Source organism: Caretta caretta, chromosome 2 (genome assembly GCF_965140235.1).
Source record: "Caretta caretta isolate rCarCar2 chromosome 2, rCarCar1.hap1, whole genome shotgun sequence".
In the NCBI taxonomy this organism is placed as follows: domain Eukaryota; kingdom Metazoa; phylum Chordata; order Testudines; family Cheloniidae; genus Caretta; species Caretta caretta.
Window position 1 is genome coordinate 176,829,301 of NC_134207.1, and position 17,420 is coordinate 176,846,720.

General features: G+C 41.9%; 1 protein-coding gene across 6 annotated transcripts in view; it reads left to right on the forward strand.

Annotated features, from left to right (window-relative positions):
• The window catches only part of GLI3 (GLI family zinc finger 3), a 246,887-nt gene that overhangs the window by 215,030 nt on the left and 14,437 nt on the right, over nucleotides 1-17,420 (forward strand). For all 6 annotated transcript variants that reach the window (XM_048839132.2, XM_048839133.2, XM_048839131.2 and 3 more), the window contains 3 exons: nucleotides 14,219-14,368; nucleotides 14,990-15,154; nucleotides 17,088-17,378. In XM_048839132.2, coding sequence (XP_048695089.2) covers nucleotides 14,219-14,368; nucleotides 14,990-15,154; nucleotides 17,088-17,378 — 606 coding nt within the window. The remainder of the gene's footprint in view (nucleotides 1-14,218; nucleotides 14,369-14,989; nucleotides 15,155-17,087; nucleotides 17,379-17,420) is intronic.

The following is a 17,420-nucleotide window of genomic DNA, read 5'->3' on the forward strand; positions in this document are numbered from 1 at the left end:
TAGAGGGGAACGATTACATTCCTCGTTCTGCTGGCTATGCCCCTACTTATACATCCCAAAATGCCATTGGCCTTCTTGGCAACAAGGGCACACTGTTGACTCATATCCAGCTTCTCGTCCACTGTCACCCCTAGGTCCTTTTCCGCAGAACTGCTGCCTAGCCATTCGGTCCCTAGTCTGTAGCGGTGCATTGGATTCTTCCGTCCTAAGTGCAGGTCCCTGCACTTATCCTTGTTGAACCTCATCAGATTTCTTTTGGCCCAATCCTCCAATTTATCTAGGTCCCTCTGTATTCTATCCCTACTTGCCACTGTATCTACCACTCCTCCTAGTTTAGTATCATCCGCAAATTTGCTGAGAGTGCAAACCACACCATCCTCCAGATCATTTATGAAGATATTGAACAAAACCGGCCCCAGGACTGATCCTTGGGGCACTCCGCCAGATACCGGCTGCCAACTAGACATGGAGCCATTGATCACTACCCATTGAACCCGACAATCTAGCTAACTTTCTACCCACATTATAGTGCATTCATCCAGCCCATACTTCTTTAACTTGCTGACAAGAATACTGTGGGAGATCGTGTCAAAAGCTTTGCTAAAGACAAGAAACAATACATCCACTGCTTTCCCTTCATCCACAGAACCAGTAATCTCATCATAGAAGGTGATTAGATTAGTCAGGCATGACCTTCCTTTGGTGAATCCATGCTGACTGTTCCTGATCACTTTCCTCTCGTGTAAGTGCTTCAGGATTGATTCCTTGAGGACCTGCTCCATGATTTTTCTGGGGACTGAGGTGAGGCTGACTGGCCTGTAGTTCCCAGGATCCTTTTTCTTCCCTTTTTTAAAGATGGGCACTACATTAGCCTTTTTCCAGTCGTCCAGGACTTCCCCCGATCACCATGAGTTTTCAAAGATAATGGCCAATGGCTCTGCAATCACAGCCGCCAACTCCTTTAGCACTCTCAGATGCAACGCATCCGGCCCCATGGACTTGTGCACGTCCAGCTTTTCTAAATAGTCCCTAACCACTTCTTTCTCCACAGAGGGCTGGCCACCTACTCCCCATGCTGTGTTGCCCAGCGCAGCAGTCTGGGAGCTGACCTTGTTCGTGAAGACAGAGGCAAAAAAAGCATTGAGTACATTAGCTTTTTCCACATCCTCTGTCACTAGGTTGCCTCCCTCATTCAGTAAGGGGCCCACACTTTCCTTGGCTTTCTTCTTTTTGCCAACATACCTGAAGAAACCCTTCTTGTTACTCTTAACATCTCTTGCTAGCTGCAACTCCAAGTGTGATTTGGCCTTCCTAATTTCACTCCTGCATGCCTGAACAATATTTTTATACTCCTCCCTGGTCATTTGTCCAATCTTCCACTTCTTGTAAGCTTCTTTTTTATGTTTAAGATCCGCAAGGATTTCACTGTTAAGCCAAGCTGGTCGCCTGCCATATTTACTATTCTTTCGACACATCGGGATGGTTTGTCCCTGTAACCTCAATAGGGATTCTTTGAAATACAGCCAGCTCTCCTGGACTCCTTTCCCCCTCATGTTATTCCCCCAGGGGATCCTACCCATCAGTTCCCGAGGGAGTCAAAGTCTGCTTTCCTGAAGTCCAGGGTCCGTATTCTGCTGTTTACCTTTCTTCCCTGTGTCAGGATCCTGAACTTGACCAACTCATGGTCACTGCCTCCCAGATTCCCATCCACTTTTGCTTCCCCTACTAATTCTTCCCGGTTTGTGAGCAGCAGGTCAAGAAAAGCTCCCCCCTAGTTGGCTCCTCCAGCACTTGCACCAGGACATTGTCCCCTACATTTTCCAAAAACTTCCTGGATTGTCTGTGCACCGCTGTAGTGCTCTCCCAGCAGATATCAGGATGATTAAAGTCGCCCATGACAGGGCATGCGATCTAGTAGCTTCTGCGAGTTGCCGGAAGAAAGCCTCGTCCATCTCATCCCCCTGGATCATATTGAATGACATAACTCTCTTTAAAAAGAAAAATGTTCTTTGATTGATTTATACAGGAAAATCCTGTTGAGGAGCGCCCTCTCTCTTATTCCAGGAGGATCAGTGGTAGCAGTACAGTGATTTGTTACAAACTATAAAAAGCAATGGGAAAGATTCATGGCTTTGCAGAATGTGGTCCAAGCCTGAACTGCTGGACTCAAAGAATTACATATCATTCAGCAAGTACCATATGTATGCTCAGTGTTTACATACACATGTTTAACATACTCTAAATAGCAGATCGCTTTCACTGTCCCTTGCTTTCCTTGCTCTCTATCTTTCCTCTACTGTGTGCATAAGATTTTCAATACAATAGCAGAGCAAAATTTTCTTAGGGCAGCATATACTTTGCTAACCTCTGCATGTAGATAGATGACCCACTGTACTAGTGTGGGTGCTTGGAACTCTTCAAAATCTGATTAAAAATACTACTCTGTAGCTTTGCCTTGTTTCATCATACCACAGCATTTCTTAGATTTATAAATTGGCTCATGGGATTAAGAAGTTTGTCTCTGCTAATATAAAATGATATAAAGCTGCTGGAATATATGGTCACATTTTAACTCAAAGAGCCTGTTGTTCTGAACCTGCTTGAGGTCTCTTTTTCAGAACCTTGCCTTGAACTGCAATGTAATTTTAACAGATTTTTCTTATGAAAGCTGCACAATTTATGTAACGCAATTTATTGGTTTTCATGCCTGAAACTTTTTCCCTTCTGCATCTTTACTATTCCGAGTTTATTTCTCAGCTGCGTTGGCTTGATCTGCAATGTGAAAACGCGGAAGTTTTAAGAAAAATATTATTACTTTTAGTTTGGTTTGAAACCAAAGTACAGTAACAGATACAATAATAGCTGCCTAATCCTCAGCTCGGCCATGAGCTCTGTTCAGAATCTGCTAGTCTTTAATGGGCTGCGTGCTGACGTAAGAGTCCTCCTGAACGGAGCAGCTTGTAGGGTCAGGGTCTAAATGACTTCAGTAGAAAAGATGCCTAGAGTTTATTAAAGGGGAACAATATGGAAAAAGTAGTTAATTCACCTTTAATATATACAGTAGGTCTGATTTCCATTGAAATCACATGAGCTATGGCCGCAGGAAGGAGACCTACAGATTTTTGTCATCTCTCTTGCAGTAGTGAGAGGAAAACATCCAAAGTATTAAGCTGTCCTGCCTAGTAGGTGATAGTATGTTTTTACAAAACCAGGGTGGTATTTTCATCTTCCATAGTATTTTCAAATAAATGAAATACTCTGTTGACATACTGTATATTATTACTTTACTGTCCCCTGCACTAAGCAGAGTTCTCCAAAAAAGCTAGAAATGGCATATAAACGGTTAAAAAAATTTACACTAAAATCTGTAGCTGTGTTAAGTGCGTGGAGCAGCTGGCATGCCTATTTTTCATGTATGTTTTTGTTAACGGTTATATGAAGCTTTATAGTGGGTTCCTTACTGCAAAGAAAAAATTGAAATATTGTTCATATCTGATACTGCGTATGTGGATTTTTTTTTAGTAGGTTAAAAACCTGGGTTTCCTGGAAATACTACAATGGTGGCACGTTACAACTATTTTATTCCCAATATACAAAGATCATAAAAGATGTGAATCTTGGATTTGAGCCTAAGGTCATACTGTATCTTTCCATATTCAATCACTCATAACATCAACTAAATTATGTATTTGCGGGGCAGCATTCTGAGATGAGCTCACTCATTCTGGTTGGTCAATGTGTGGTTTAATTATACAGTCATTGGAGAATGCAGCCCCGCAGCTTCTCCCCCACCATGCTATGGTCCCAATTCTGCCCCTGCTTCCATGAGAGTTGTGCCTGTGTGACTGAGGCCAGAACTGAGTTCTGTGTGTGGAGTAGAACCTACTTATATGGGAAAATCCTTCCCTACGTGCACTTATACTACAGAACTGTTTCCCTGTGATAGCCCTAAGACTGCACTGGCTCTCCTGTGCTCCACTCTGTGAGGTGCATTGGCTGGTAGATCCATGTAGAATCCTTGCTTCACCCTCCAGGCACAGCATCACACAAGGTGCCCTCATGGAGTAATTAGAGCATGTGTGTGTGTTTGTGTGTGCACGCACACTTGAGAGGACTGCCCCAAATCCAGCTCACCAACCAGGGTTAGGATACAGGACTCCTTCGGTGGTTATAGCCAGGAATAGTGGCCTCTGCCCATCCACATAACTTGCACTAGGTGTTGGGGCACTGGATCAACCTAAGCCCAGAGCAAACAGTCCCTGCCCCTACCGCTCTTCCCAGTGCTAGCCTGTTTGGGCCAGCCTGGAGTCATCCTTCACTGGTAGAGGGTTTAGAGACCACCTCCACATGGTCCCCTTTCTTTTCACTAGTATGTCTAGTGATTCTTGGGTTATGCTCAAGGCATTCTGAATTGATGACTTATTTATTATACGCACTCCACACCAAAGAGAGACCATCCAATGCTCGGGACACCCTGAGACACATCTAATAGACTGAAGAACAGAAGATTGTTAAAATTGACCAAAGGTAAAATTTTCAATAATGCCTAAATGACTTAGGAGCCTAAACCCCATTTTCAAAAGCTATTTAGGCCCTTGGGAGTCTACATCTCATTCCATATCAAAGGAATTTAGCCTTCTAAGTGACTAAGTCATGTCTGAAAATGGGAAAATTTTATGCCAAAGCAGCCGGACTTTTTCCCAACATACCCCCAGTCATGTGGTAACCAAATGGAGCTTCAACACTCTCATCACACCTTCCCACTAGACAGAAAGCCCCACTTTCTGCTCTCGGACAGTGCCCGTTCAAATAGATGGACTTTAGCCTCGTATCCAGAAGATCCCCAAACTAGGCTATGGGGGACGGGGTGGTGGCAGAGCATTCTGTTCAGCTTCACAAAATATGGAAGCTCTGACCCTCTTCTTAGACTCACGCACATACAATCTAAACTTCAGTACAAAAGGGATTGGCATGGCTTATCTCTCACAGGAGTTTCTAAGTATATTGTAAAATTCTTTCCAGAAATAAAAAGAAAAGAGAGTCTGAACACCTTAAAATGTCAGCTGCCTCTATTAGCCTCCCAGTTAATAATGTAAGAACGTAACACTCTTCCCTGAGAGATGGCACTTTAGTTTTAGATTATGTCATGTGAGGGAACATCAGAGGAGAAACAAAACTGAGAACCCATTAAAGTAGCTTTTATATAGACGTAAAATGATTAACACCCACACCAGTTGTTGCAGAGATTACGGCAGATGCTCGCTCCATAAACCTTTGATATTAAGAAGTAAAAACACAGTTTTTGCCCATCGCTTTATGTCTGCCTGGACTTGCACAGGAAATCAAGGAAGAATTGTAAAACACCACCTTTACTGAGCAACATTTTGCTGTTAGCAGACTTGGCATATTCTATATGTGAATGAAGGTATGTCAAATGTAACAAGAACAAGATGTGATCTTATTGGGAAAGAATCCTTATAATATCATGTTACCCCCCTCCCTAAAATCCCAACGCCTATATAAAAACACAGGAACCTCAAATGCAGTCTCAAGGAATCCCTCTTCAGCCTAAACAGCAAAATATGTATGCCTCATCCATGCTGTGTCCTATACATACTGTATAACTACAGTATCAGAGATTAAAAGAAAGGACATGCTGTATTATGAACTACTGTCTTTATTTTTAGGATTAGGTAACTTTTCTCTCTCTCCTTCCCGCCTCTTCCCCCCCCCCCCCCAGCTCTCTTTATATCCTAAGGGCAGATCCTTTCTCTTGGGTCAGGAATGTAATAAGGCAGGTTTTGCTCTCTCCAGGATATTGTGTCTGTCTCACTGTGCTTAAATTGCCACAGAGAGCTCTTCAGAGCAAAATACAGTATTTTCTTTGTACATGGGCCAACGATTGACATATCCTTGGGGACTTCTCTGTCTTTAGCATTTAAACATACAAGCTGGATATGTTTAACCTATTGATGGGCAACAAAGACAACTGCAGAATTGACTGATAGAGAACAGAAGAAAATGCTTTAAATTTTGGAGCAGAATCGCCCCCACACAGATTAGAAAATAGGGAACATTTTTAACTTACAAAATTGAGAATGCTTTTTGTTATTACAGGAAAGTGAAGAAAAATAATTAGATCTATGTTAACAGCAGAAACACAGGCAAGAAGAAAACAGCCCTGCTGGGATGTGTCTTTTACATTATTATATAACATGTTCCTGTTTAATAACAAGAGTTTGCATGTCAATAACAACACTACTCAAGACCCATTTCTACTGTGGCAACAGTTACAAATCCTCCAGTTCACGATGGCTCAGGAGAATGGGCGTTGGGAATAATTGACTCTTAGTTTGTCTATTTAGAATGACCATCCCAAAATGCAAATGTACGTTAAAATGCCTTGTATTTGACAGCTTCCTCCTCCCCTATCCAAGCCCTGTGTTCCTTGTTTCTTGTGGGGCCCTGATCAGCATTGTGGCCAATGGACTCCATTGTACTACAGGTGTTAAACAATAATAAAAGGCTGTGGTTGTCTTGTGCCATGGTAGAGGGCATTGAAGAGGGAAGCTGCCCAAGAAGAAGAAGCTTGTGGAGGAATTCTGCCTTTCCGTCACTATGCCTCCTGAAGCATAAAGCAACCACTGAGACCCCCACACCTTGACAGACTGCTGCGTACTTTCCCATATGCACCTGGGATCAGCACTATTGTCTGATGCGATGTGGGGAGCTGTGTCCCTTTACCCTTCCAGTCCTTTTGGAGGGAGAATAGATTTGCATAGTATTTGTGCTTGGGGGATGGGGGTGGGGCAAGAATTAGAACCATGCTTGCACCTGTGCAGAGGACAATGGGGGCAAACGGGAGGGAAGAAGAAGGCTTCTTTTACCCTCTTTCCTCCCTTGCACACCTTTGCCAGGCTGGGCACAATCTAGCTCATAGTGCCTAGCCCAATGCATTTTACAAGCATAGGCACCACTCGAATGCAGCCACCACTGGGGACTGGATGGCAACCAACCAGTCCCCAGCATACTGCACAAGGGGGAAGGGGAACTTCACTGAGGTAAATCAGCTTTACTTAACGCTTGTGTAAAGCTTAGTGGTGTGACTAAAATCATCTTTTTTAATCTCTTTTAGTGCTAGATTAAAATATTGACAGGGCCTCTGTGGTTAAACTGAGACTGGGGCACTAACAGTGTCAGTGTATATTCTTCTCACGTGACTGTGGCCACTTTCCTTCTCCCTCCTTCTTTGTTTCTCTTTGTTTAGTGGACTTTGCAGCACACACAGACCCTTCCTGATCTCCAGTGTGTTTCTTTCTACTGCTACTTTCTCCTCTGTTCCCTGTGAGTTCCCTGAGTCTTCCCCCTACTACTTTAACTTCTAACTGTTGCATCATCTCATTCCCAGCCCTCTCTCTTCAATTCCTGCTTTCCATTGCTTTTCCTATCATCCAGCATTTCCTATTTCTACCTTCTCTTGTCATCTCCTGACCATTCAACTGTTTGAAGGGCATACCTGCTTGCTGTCCCTCCCACTCTCCATGTGCATCTGAATCCCCTTCCATTTAATTCTGTTGGCCTTCTTGATTGGTTATAACACATCATTATTTCTCATTCCACTTGGGTTTCTAATTTGGATCTTTCTCCTCCCTCCACTCTTCACTGGTTGTTCTCTCCTCAAGGAACTAAGGTGGGAATCAGGAAGACTAACATTAATGACAGAGACTAATAAAACGTTGACATGGGCACCTGACTTTAAATTAACCAGAATTCCAGTTGAGCTGACTCTTTTTGTGTTGTTGTAGAGGGTTAACAGCCATGGGTGGGATTCATCCAAGTACTTAGATGCCTGTCTCCCATTGATTTCAAATGCCTAAATACCTATGTGTACTGTACCCTATGTGAACTTACTGTATAAACATTTATGCTGCTTAGTGTATGTATTACTGTGACATCACTTGTACAGATACCATATGGTGTTCAAGTCTATAGAGTGGTTTAAATGATACCTCCTGGTTTTCACATGCTGATAAGTTTCTGAAAGAGCCACCTTTTTGAATGAAGCTTTATGTAATTATTTGATTGTTTTTAAAATTAAATGTACTGAGCAAATTGCTCCAGTAATTTTAAAATTCTGAGCACCTGGGAAATGTTTTTCACTCTAAAAAGAAAAAAAATTGCCATACTTTAGAACACCACTAATCGGAACTTCTGGACAGGCATGTATCTAAGATCACACTTTTAAATGTATGGCAATAGGCTGTATTTGGCTTTAAGAACTTAAAAGTGGCTTAAAAGCTTATGCCACCATAAGGACTTAAAGCAGCTTATGTGCTTCTTCCATCTTAATGACTAAAAATGGCTTAAGTGCTTATGCCACCTTAAGGACATGGGTCAAATACTTACTCATCTTTATATAGCAGTGAAGGAGATGTTGGCTTCTTGTTGCTGCTTACCTTGGCTGTTCAGGGCCTGACTGCTCCTCAGGCTTTCCAGTGTGATAGAAAAAGGACAGGGAGGATCCACACTTGCTTTCCAGGCAAGTGATGAAGAACTTCTACAATTGGTGGGAGATGGAGACCTCAATTTTAAGGAATGCAGTGTCCCCTGCAGAACTGCTGCAAGGGTTGGAGAGGAAAGGGAGGGGCTAGATTTTACCGATGGGATCATTTATAAAAATTCTACCCTGGGTGCAGTTGTGGTAGCAAGGGCTGATCCCACATACACACAATTTTTGCCTCCCTCTGTGATTTCCGTTGTGGGGGGATCTCTGTGGTCTGGTAGGCCCATCTCTACATCCTGGCTCCTTTTCAGAGCTGTCTTCCATCTATGTGGTTCGTTCCATCTCTCACCAATTGTCAGGGAGGAGGCCTGCCATCCTGTAAAGAGATGTTGTGGAGGAGCAGCCACTCTGATGTCATCTCCTCGTTGCTTGACTGCCTAATATGGCAGCGGGGAGTAGTGATGAGTCATGGACTCAACCTCTGAGGAGGAAACAAGAATGGGCACTTGCGTAAGTGCTGCATGGTCACATCTCTAGAAGGGCAATGCCCTTTTTGAATCCACTTAGCCATCTAAGGAAGTTACTTACCCTCTCTGTGCCTCAGTTCCCCATCTGTGACACGGGGATACTAATTCTTCCTTACCTCACAGGGGTGTTGTGAGGCTAAGAATATTAAAGATTGTGGGCTGCTCAGCTATTTCGGTACTGGTAGCTAGTACCTTAGATAAACAGATTTGATAGCTAGATATCGGTGCAGGGGTTCATATCGCAGATGCCCCTTGTATATTTGATAGTTGAAGCAATTTAATTGCACATGGACTTAAGGCCAAATCTTCATCCCTTGTGCAAAGTAAAGGGGCTTCATCCCTTGTGCAAGTAAAGGGGCTTTACATGGAGCACCTACAGGTTGGGGGCAATTAATTCCTTTACAACCCAGCCACACAGCTATTCTGCTCTATTAATTGGTGACTCCAGTTTGTATTGTTGGCCTCAAATCTGCGTTACAGACGCCTCTTACACTAAGACTTGGAAAGTTGGCTCTGTGCAATTTGTGAACTCTCAACCTGCCCCTCCGTGCAGCTGCAGAGTATACCATGGTTAGAGGCTGTTCCACTGCACCGGCTCACCGTGGCTTACCCTCCGTCTCATGCCGAGTAACCACAGCAGTTTTGTGTCTTTTCCAGCCTTGTGGACCTGTGCACTTGGCGTAGGAAGATTGCCCGATAAAGTGGCCTAACTGTCTGTACTGCTTTTAAATCCATGCATTTAGTGGGGACTGTTAGCTTTCACTTTTTCTTTCCAAGTGCTGGGGAAAAAATTGGCAAAAGCTTAGTTAGTGCAAAATTTAAGTTACATAGTTTGTTTATTTTTTTAAAAAAACTTACTGGAAATGCTAATGTTATATTTTCCACAGCACCATTAACTTAGCCACATTGCATGCAAGTAATGCCTTTTATTTCTGGTTTTCTTGTTAAATATATTGCATAAGGTATTCAAGTGTATGAAATAAACTTAGATTTTTCTTCACATTGTTCTGTTTTATCCTCCAAACCATACTTTATTAGCCAATGCATCCTAAATTAGATCTATCTATTCCTTCTCTGTGGTTCCTGAATCATCCTTCCAGTGTCACAGGATAGTCTCTCTTGCTACTCTTTGGCCTTTGTTTATATATGAATGACTAATAGGCACCAAGTAGTCAGTCAGGATATCCCTATGTGCTCCCTTTCTATAGAAAACACACCGAAGGGGGAAATTAAACAAAAAAATCTTTTGGAAGTTCCTACCTCAAATGTAGCCGTGCATTTTCTGCTGTGGTGCAAAGCAGCAAGTGCGGCTTATGAATCCTGCATTGCCTCCACATTTTAGGCTATCTTTTATGCTTTTATTTATTGCCGGTCGGACGTGATCACAGGCTACTTTGGCTTCTAGGGCAACTCCAAATCATGCCTGCGGTCTCTCATCCTTTTGAGCATTCCAGTAGAGAGGATGGGCCAGATTCAGCCGTGATTTTAGTGGAGTTGCAAATTGTTACCCTGCATTGTGTGTTGCCCTATATCTCTCCCTCTGTGTCACAGTATTTTTGCAGAAATGTTATATGCTCAGCATAGCAGTACCCTTTAAACCAAAGAAAATGGGCTAGAACTAATTTAACTCTGTTGATTAACATTCAATTGGCATGAAGGTGAACAGCATTCTATTAATGGGCCTTATTTTTTGAAGGGAGGTTCTATCATGCTTGTGTGAGAGGGACATTGTGTGGAATGCTCTATTCTTAAGAAAGCTTCAGTTTTCAGATGAGAAGCTTTTAATAATATAGAGCCTGTTCCAGCAGAGCCTTATGTGAGTAATCCTTACTATGGGGAGTAGACTTATTGGCTTGCACGAGCCTGTTGGCCTTAGTAAGGATTAATAACATGAGTAAGACTTAAAAGATCGGGCCTATAACAGACAAAAATTAAAAGAACAGTCTTTTCACACCCATAAGACACTAGGACTACTGCATTAAAATTCAATTTCACCAGGAAAAAAAAATCCTTCTGATCTAGTCCCTGGAATGTGACATTTCATGGGTGTAATAAGGTTACAAACAGATTATAAATTGAAACCCCATAAATCCTTATTGTACTGTACCAAAGCTTCTGCTTTGCATAATACTCTTATGCCAGAGCGTAAAGCTAAAAACTATTCATTTGTTCTCATAGTGGTGACCAAGGAATCAAAAACGCCATGCAAAATCCAAAGGTAATTATCAGAGTGAAAGAACCTGAATAGTGAAGTTCACAAACTAATGAACATTTTACGTAGCAGTTGTCTGCAAGATCATTAATTCTATTTGTAGTGTGTTTTTCAATGTGTGAGTCACACACATACATGTATATGTTGCTGAATAATAATTAAAAGCCCAATAAAAATCGATAGACATTTTATTTAATTCTGCCTGTCTCTCTCTATTATCAGTGAGCTGCTTCCAGAGTGAGGTACACTTCAGTCTGAGTAATAGTATCAGAATCTGACCCAAAGTGATGAAGGCCATCAATCTTATTGGCTAAGTGTTTTGTTGTGTTCTGCAACGGTGTACGTTTTATTATGGGGGCTTAGCACATTATATTCTCTTTACCCAGTTCATCCATCTCCTCTTCCTCCTCCACCAATGCCCAGCTTCCATTCCAGTGTCTTTACACCTCTCCCTGGCAACTTTCCACCCCTTCCTCCCAGAGAAGCTCATTCAAGAGTAAAATAAATGAAGCAGATTAGTACTTGATTTTATCAGCCAGTTTCTTCTTGGCCTTTCCTGAAGATGGAGGATTTCAATGAGAACAAGGGGCTTTGCAGACCAGCTTAGAGAGGACATTCAATTCATTGAGATAACATGGACGAAAGTAAAGATGACTGTGGGAAGAGTGGAGAGGATTGGAAAGGAGTGATAGGATAAGAGAGACTGGCAGATAAATAGGGAGGAGCAGAGTTATACAATGCTCTGAAGGCAATCACAAGACACTTGATGTTGTGGAGAAGGGGGGAGCCAGTAGAGGGATGTTAAGAGGGGAATGACAGTCAAATCACTAGGAAGGTGGTTTTAGTGGCTGCATTTTGCATGGATTGGTGGGATGGAGTGAATTTTAGGGAGGACAGTGAGAACTGGTTACATTAATGAGGATGGGAGGTGACGAGGGCCTGGGTGAGAATCTTAGTTGTATGGCCGAAGAGGAAAAAGTAAGATTTTATAATTTCTGGGTAGGCAAAACTAACAAGTTTTGCACACTGCCTGACTGTGTAGGTAAAATGATGCTGTTGTAGCTGAAACAAGAAAAAAAATAACTGCCAGTCCCTATTTAAATCAGATGGAATGCAATTTGTGTAACATTTACCAGTTGTTGTTTGTATCCCATGTAGCTTTATCCAGCTCATGCACCATTTTATTTACTGGAAGAGTTGGCCAATAGTTATGAGTTTCGGCCAGTGAGTTTTGTACAGTCACTTTTTTTTCCTTTCAGGAAATAAGAGTGCACATAAACCTCTCTGTACTGTTCTGATTCGGTTTCAAAACACTGACCATCTGTACTTTTTTGGTACAGGCTCATGTAATATGAATGGACGACAGAGATATGTATTTGAAACATAAACGTTGAAAGATTAAATGTTGTACATTGTCCAGCACATCTGTTTTGTTCAGATGCTGTGTGCACCATCATAACTTTTAAGAAATGGCAATAAAGCTTAGAAAACAGAAAAAGAACGGTCCTCTTTTATAGGAAACCCACATCTGTTTGCCAAGGGGATACTGTATAATTGTGAACATAAGTGATTTTATTTGGTTTTCTGATCGTTTTCAGGACTTTAAAAAGATTAGGGTTATCTTTTTGTGCTCCAGTATGAACTACTGGCTTTGTGTATGTCTGACTCTTCTGTGAGCTACTTATGGAGCAGATACTGATTTCATCTCGGTACTAAGATCAAGTTGAAACTCTGGAAACAGTTTTTATATTTTTACCTTAACAGAAAGAATTGCATTTTCTGAGGCAGGAGGCCACCGAGTGGTAAAGCTGGGAAATGATGACTGTTTAGAAAGCCTGCAAAAACAATTGAGAAACTGTAATGACAAAGTATATGAAGGCTGGGACTTTCAAAGAAAGTTCAGTAGAGTTAGGCAACCAAATCCCATTGAAATTCATTCCATTAGGCCTCTTTGAAACTCCCAGTCTAGGGTGCTTTTTCTTAAAGGTGAGCAAAGAATTTGAACAATTAATCTTTTTCTAAATTTGATTTTATGTTGCGGATCCTGATTCAGGAGCCCATCCACGCACGTAATGAAAACGTAAGCATGTACTTAAATGTGTTACTTTACTGAATGGAACAGCACAAGTTACCTTTTGGAAAGAGCAAAAGTCATAGAACCAAATTATGCCTTTGGATACCTCACACATATCCCACTGATCATAATGACAGCTGCACAGGTGTTTTGGAGGGCCCTATATAAGTCTTAGCCTTTGAGACAAGCTATTTAACAAGGGACAAACTATATTACAAAAAGACAAAAGAAGTCTGGGTTGGCATGAACTCCAGTTAGATTAGGGTTTTTTTGTTTGTTTTTTGTTTTTTTTTATCATTGCAGTGTGTAATGTTTTCCAGGCATACATGAAATAAATACACCCACTTTTGAGAAAATGCTGGAAATATGGAGGGAGTCGGAATCGGTGGTTTGAAATTCAATGAATCAGTTATATTGCCTTTTTTATTTGGAGGACATATTCCCTGAAAAAAATGTATGAAAAACTTACATTAGCATAAAGTCAATAAGGGCCTGATTTTGCAACCCTCACTCACGTAGAGTAGCATGTAAATGAGACTTCATTGGTGTGAGTAAGTATTACTCAACATGAGTAAGGTAAATTGAGTCCTGAGTAAAATGTCAATAAACCTATGATCAACTTAATATCTTTGTATGCCATGGGCCTGTTGAGGTGAGTGGAAAGCCTCTCGTCGACTTGAATGGGCTTTGCATGGGGCCTTTAATTTACTTAGATTGTAAACTCTTTGCAGCAGGGACTGTCTTTTTGTTCTGGGGTTCCTGGGCACTATCATAATATGAATATTTAATAAAAAAAATAATGTCTTAAACAGAAGCCAGAGCTTAAGCATACAGCTTAAGGCCAGAAGGAACCACCAGATCATCCAGGAGTTAAACTGTAATATTGTTTTGTACCTATGTAGCATATAAACAATGATCATATACACGGAGAGAAGAAGGAGTTTGTGTGCCGATGGCTGGATTGTTCCCGGGAGCAGAAGCCGTTCAAAGCCCAGTATATGCTGGTGGTACACATGAGGAGACACACAGGGGAAAAGCCACACAAATGCACTGTGAGTAAATAACTCTGAGTTCCAGGCTATCCCAGGGTGGACAGGATCACTTGGAGAGCACTATAGGACTGATTCTCCACTGCCTTGCCTTTTGCATAGCTGTTTTAGACCTGTTCAGAATGTTTGTGCAAACAGCACCACATCAGCATGGTAACATGATCTCTCCACTTTGTATGGCTGAGACTACAGAAGGTACAAGATAGGGCAGAATTAAACCCGGTTCGTCCACTAAACCATCTGATGAATCCCTAAAATAGCACATTGTTAAATAATGCAGAGGCATTTGCATGTGTGCTTAAAATCACTTTCCCACACTGAGGAGTATCTGGATCCTAGTGCTGACCCAAAAATATTAGTGACTGTGTAATGGATTTTAATGTTAAAACAAACATGAACATATTGTTACCATGCAGGTTTTTTTCTCTTATAATAGCTGTTTTACATGGTGCTGGAAATACTTTATTGTGGAATTGTGCCATATTTAAATGAAAGAAAAGAAACCCTCCATCACATAGGATTTGGAAAGCTTCTAGTCTTTGAGATGTCTGGTTTTTTTTATTGGTTTAATTTTTCTGCAAGTCCAAGTGTGTAGAATAATCCCTATGTGCATGTTGTCTCCAGTTTGAAGGTTGTACAAAGGCCTACTCCAGACTAGAAAACTTGAAAACCCACTTGAGATCTCACACTGGAGAGAAACCATATGTGTGTGAGCATGAGGGCTGCAACAAAGCATTCTCTAATGCCTCCGATCGGGCCAAGCACCAAAACAGGACTCATTCCAATGAGGTAAGCAAGCACGCAGGCAGTGAAAGGGCCCTGGCTGCCCACAGACATACTGCTGTCAAAAGAATGTATTGTGGAATGCAGACACAAAAATCCTCAAGAAACATGAAATAGGTAAGTTAACAACAATAAATCATTTTAACAGCATGGTGATCTAAAGAGGCTCCTTGTCATTTTATCAAGAATCAAAGAGGGGGACTGACTGGGTGATTTTATGGAGACTTTGTGTGGTAACCAGTGAAAGGGCTGTAATCCAGTAATAATTTTCTCGCTCCCTGAAGTGGAGGGGACACTCAGCTCCCAAGGAGAGTTTTAAGCCTCCAATTGTTGTTCTATAGTGACATCTGCTGGCTAGTCAGGAACATTGTCATCTCTGCCAGGAGTTTATTTGGAGTCCGAACCTATACATTGCCGAGCACCCTTGACTACCCACAAAGTGAATGGGAGCTAAGGAGGGTTTAGCATCTTGCTAGAGCTGCAGCAGGATTGGGATTTAGCTTCTTCAGCTGCTGTTGGTAAATATGGAAGAATCTCGAGGGGGCATGGCTTGTCCAAACTTCTGAGTTCTTCTCCCTACCCCTCTGTTCCACGTTTCGTTCTCTTTCCCTTTCAACTAGATTCTTTCCTAAACCTCATTCTTCCCTTCTCCTCAGTCTGCTCCCCGCTAGGCCTTGTAGAGAAATTAGCATCCTGGCTGATTGCATGGCCTGGAACCTGTGGTTCCTCTTCTCTCACAATCTCCCTCCATTTCCAAAACAAGCTCATCTTTCTTTGGTGATTTCCCACCACATCCATCACAGAAAGTCACTAGGGCTGGCATTCTCTTCAAATTTTGCAGTCTCTGTAACATCTGTGGGTCACAGATGACCCAGACAGAATTGCACAGCTCCATATTCAGGATAAACCTGGATGCATGTGTTCTGAAAACTTCTAGACTTGCTGATACATGATGGTGGATTTTGTAAATTATTACAAAAAGCAAAGGGTAGGAGATTTACCTAAACCTGTCCAATACCTGATCTAAACTTTGGGTTGGTTCATACTTTGTTGGAATCAATTTGTCCATCGATATAAGGCACAAACAAGGTGGGGTTTTGATCTGGACGCTTTGCTCTGCTTTTTAAGCTCTAGGTTTCACATTCAACAGTGAATCACTAAATTTAGTTATTATCATTGATAGAACATCACTTTCTTGCATTGGTGACCATGCAACTACAAAAGCGAGCAAACAAATAAACCCCAAATCTTACCAGAAATGTATTTCACAATGAAGTGCACTGATGCTATAGAACCAGACTCTCAGCTGGGTTTAAAGATTGACTTCACTGGATTTAAAGAAGAGCTGATAAATTTATGACCTCGAATAATAGTTATAGTTATGCTGGATCAGAATGATGGTGGTCATCAAATCCCATGCTTAGGCATTTAAACTGATGGCCTGTAGGGGGTGATGTATGAATTCCCCCCTTAGTAATTGGTCCAGTGCATCATAGAAGGATTTTGCTTTTCTCTGAACTTCAAGCATTAGGTACTGGACCACCCAGAGGCAGGATGCAGAATTAGATAAACCAGTGATCTGATCCAATACGGTAAATCCCATGGAGTCGATCTTCAGCTGGAGCTGAAGCTACATTGTTGTAGCTTTGTTGACTTCAATGGAGCTATGGCAATTTACTCCAGCTGAGGATCTGCCGATGTTCTTTCTTTGTTACATATGTAGCATAATGTGCATTGTGCTCCCTTCAAAACCAAGGAAGAGGAATAGATTTTATTAGGTGTGGTCAATGCTGAGACAGTTTCACAATGTCATCACTTTGTTAATGCATTCACTGTGGAAGGGTATAATTGTTACACTTACTGCGCTCAAAGGAACTCTTAGGAATCCTACAAGGAAACCAAATCTAACCTCAGCCTTTCTTCCCACCTGATCTGGCAGAAACCATATGTTTGCAAGATACCAGGCTGCACAAAGCGCTACACAGACCCCAGTTCTCTCCGGAAACACGTGAAGACTGTGCATGGCCCTGAGGCACACGTTACCAAGAAGCAGCGTGGAGATATTCATCCCAGGCCTCCACCACCAAGAGACCCAGGCAGTCATTCTCAATCCAGATCACCAGGCCAGCAGACTCAGGGTGCAACTGGCGAGCAAAAGGACCTCAGCAACACTACCTCAAAGCGGGAAGAATGCCTCCAAGTGAAAGCTGTCAAGTCAGAAAAACCAATGGTATGCAACATACTGTGCTTCTTTGTTTCTTCCTCTCTATTA